Source organism: Leishmania panamensis (assembly GCF_000755165.1).
Source record: "Leishmania panamensis strain MHOM/PA/94/PSC-1 chromosome 26 sequence".
In the NCBI taxonomy this organism is placed as follows: domain Eukaryota; phylum Euglenozoa; class Kinetoplastea; order Trypanosomatida; family Trypanosomatidae; genus Leishmania; species Leishmania panamensis.
The window spans coordinates 39,551-41,265 of record NC_025872.1 but is presented as its reverse complement, the minus strand read 5'-3'; the positions used below and the strand labels follow the sequence as shown (position 1 = coordinate 41,265).

Genomic DNA, 1,715 nt, shown 5'->3' with positions numbered 1-1,715 from the left:
ATGCCTGCTGTCCCCGCCCCTGAGTCTGCGATCAAGCGCGCTGCGTTCAAGCAGCAGCAGACGGAGAGCTTCAAGAAGGCCGTGGTGGCCAGTAAGGCTGCCAAGGCTGCCCTGAAGAAGGTCGCCTACAGCCGTGGCCGCAGATACTCCCGCGAGTACCGTGGCGCGGAGAAGAAGCTGGTGACGCTGCGCCGCCAGGCTGCCTCTCACGGTAACTACTACCTGGAGGCGAAGCCGAAGGTTGCCGTGGTGACCCGCATCCGCGGTATCGCCAAGGTGAACCCGAAGCAGCGCAAGATCCTCCAGCTTCTGCGCCTGCGCCAGATCTTCAACACGGTGTTCGTGAAGATGAACAAGCCGATCGAGAACATGCTGCGCGCGGTGGAGCCCTACATCGCGTACGGCTACCCATCCCTGGCCACCGTGCGCGCGATGGTGTACAAGCGCGGCTACCTGAAGATCAACGGCCAGCGTGTGAAGATCACGGATAACCAGATGATCAAGGACAAGTACAACAACGCGGACGTCGTGTGCGCTGAGGATATGGTGAACCAGATCTACACCTGTGGCAAGCACTTCCGCACGGTGACGCACGGCCTGTGGCCCTTCAAGCTGGCCCCGCCGGCCGGTGGCATGCGCCAGAAGCGCCGTCACTTTGTGGAGGGCGGCGACTATGGTAACCGCGACACCCTGATCAACCGCTTTCTCGCCCGCATGATCTGAGCAGTTGCGCGACCACCGCATGTAGCTAGTTCGACATCGTTTGTGATGTGGTATTATGCGAACGCTTTCGCTATGTTGTCTCGGCACAGGAGTCGAGTGATATGAGCGCATGTGGACGGTGTGCACAGGGGCACAGTAGCGTGTATAAATGCCCGTCTTTGGCGTTGGACCTGTGCCGCTACGTGAAGTCTCGCTACCGTTGTGCGGTTCGTCTCTCTCTGTCATCCCTCAGAGGTGCGTCTGTGTGCGTGTGTGCTCGTCGTGTCTTCTCTTTTTTTTTTATGTTTTCTTGTTTGTCGTTCTTCTCTGCGTTTACGAGGAAAAGAGCCCCAAAGACGCCTGAAGAGGTGCCGCAAGGAGGGTGGAGGAGCGTGTCAACGATGCCGGGGTGAGACAAGGACTGGAGTGATCAGGGAGCCGCCAGGGTAGAGAACGTTGTAGGGGAAGGACGGCAGCGCAGCTCTTATGCATGTCTGCCCGTGTGTCGGGACGATGGTGATCCTGCCTCGTTCTCTAACCCCTACCCATGGCGTTCTCTGTCTCACGCGCGTTTTCTGCCTTCGCCACTCCGTGCGAGGTGAAGGCACATCTTCGCCGCTCTCTGAACATGAGTCTGGCAGGGAGGCGTGGGGGGTGTTGAAAGGGCCCTGCGTCGTGCCTAAGGAGCTTCACGGTGGCGTTGGGACGTAAGTGGGCGCCTCTGTCCACCCCCTTGTCTCAGCTCAGGCACTGAGAGCAAGCACTTCGTGAAGGTACCGCGAAGCCCACCGGTGTCTCTTTGTTATTTCTCTTGGCCAAAAAAAAACCAATGGCACTTGTGCTACCTTCGACCCCAGCCCACTTGCTCTGAATAGGAATGAGGGGGTTTTGCACGTCCCACCTATCTTGTCCCTTCCTGTCCCTCCCTCGACTCTGTGTATACTCTCCTATTTCTTTCAACCCTACCTTGACGCGCACATACTGCCGTTACCAGGATATCCAGAGGATTCACG

The 1,715-nt window shown here is 58.2% G+C and overlaps 1 protein-coding gene across 1 annotated transcript; it reads left to right on the top strand.

The window, feature by feature from the left end:
- LPMP_260170 (60S ribosomal protein L7, putative) lies at window positions 1-723 on the top strand (the record flags this gene model as incomplete). Its single annotated transcript, XM_010701536.1, has 1 exon — window positions 1-723. The coding sequence occupies one exon, from the start codon at window positions 1-3 to the stop codon at window positions 721-723; it is 723 nt and encodes a 240-aa protein (XP_010699838.1).
- Window positions 724-1,715: the final 992 nt, after the last annotated feature.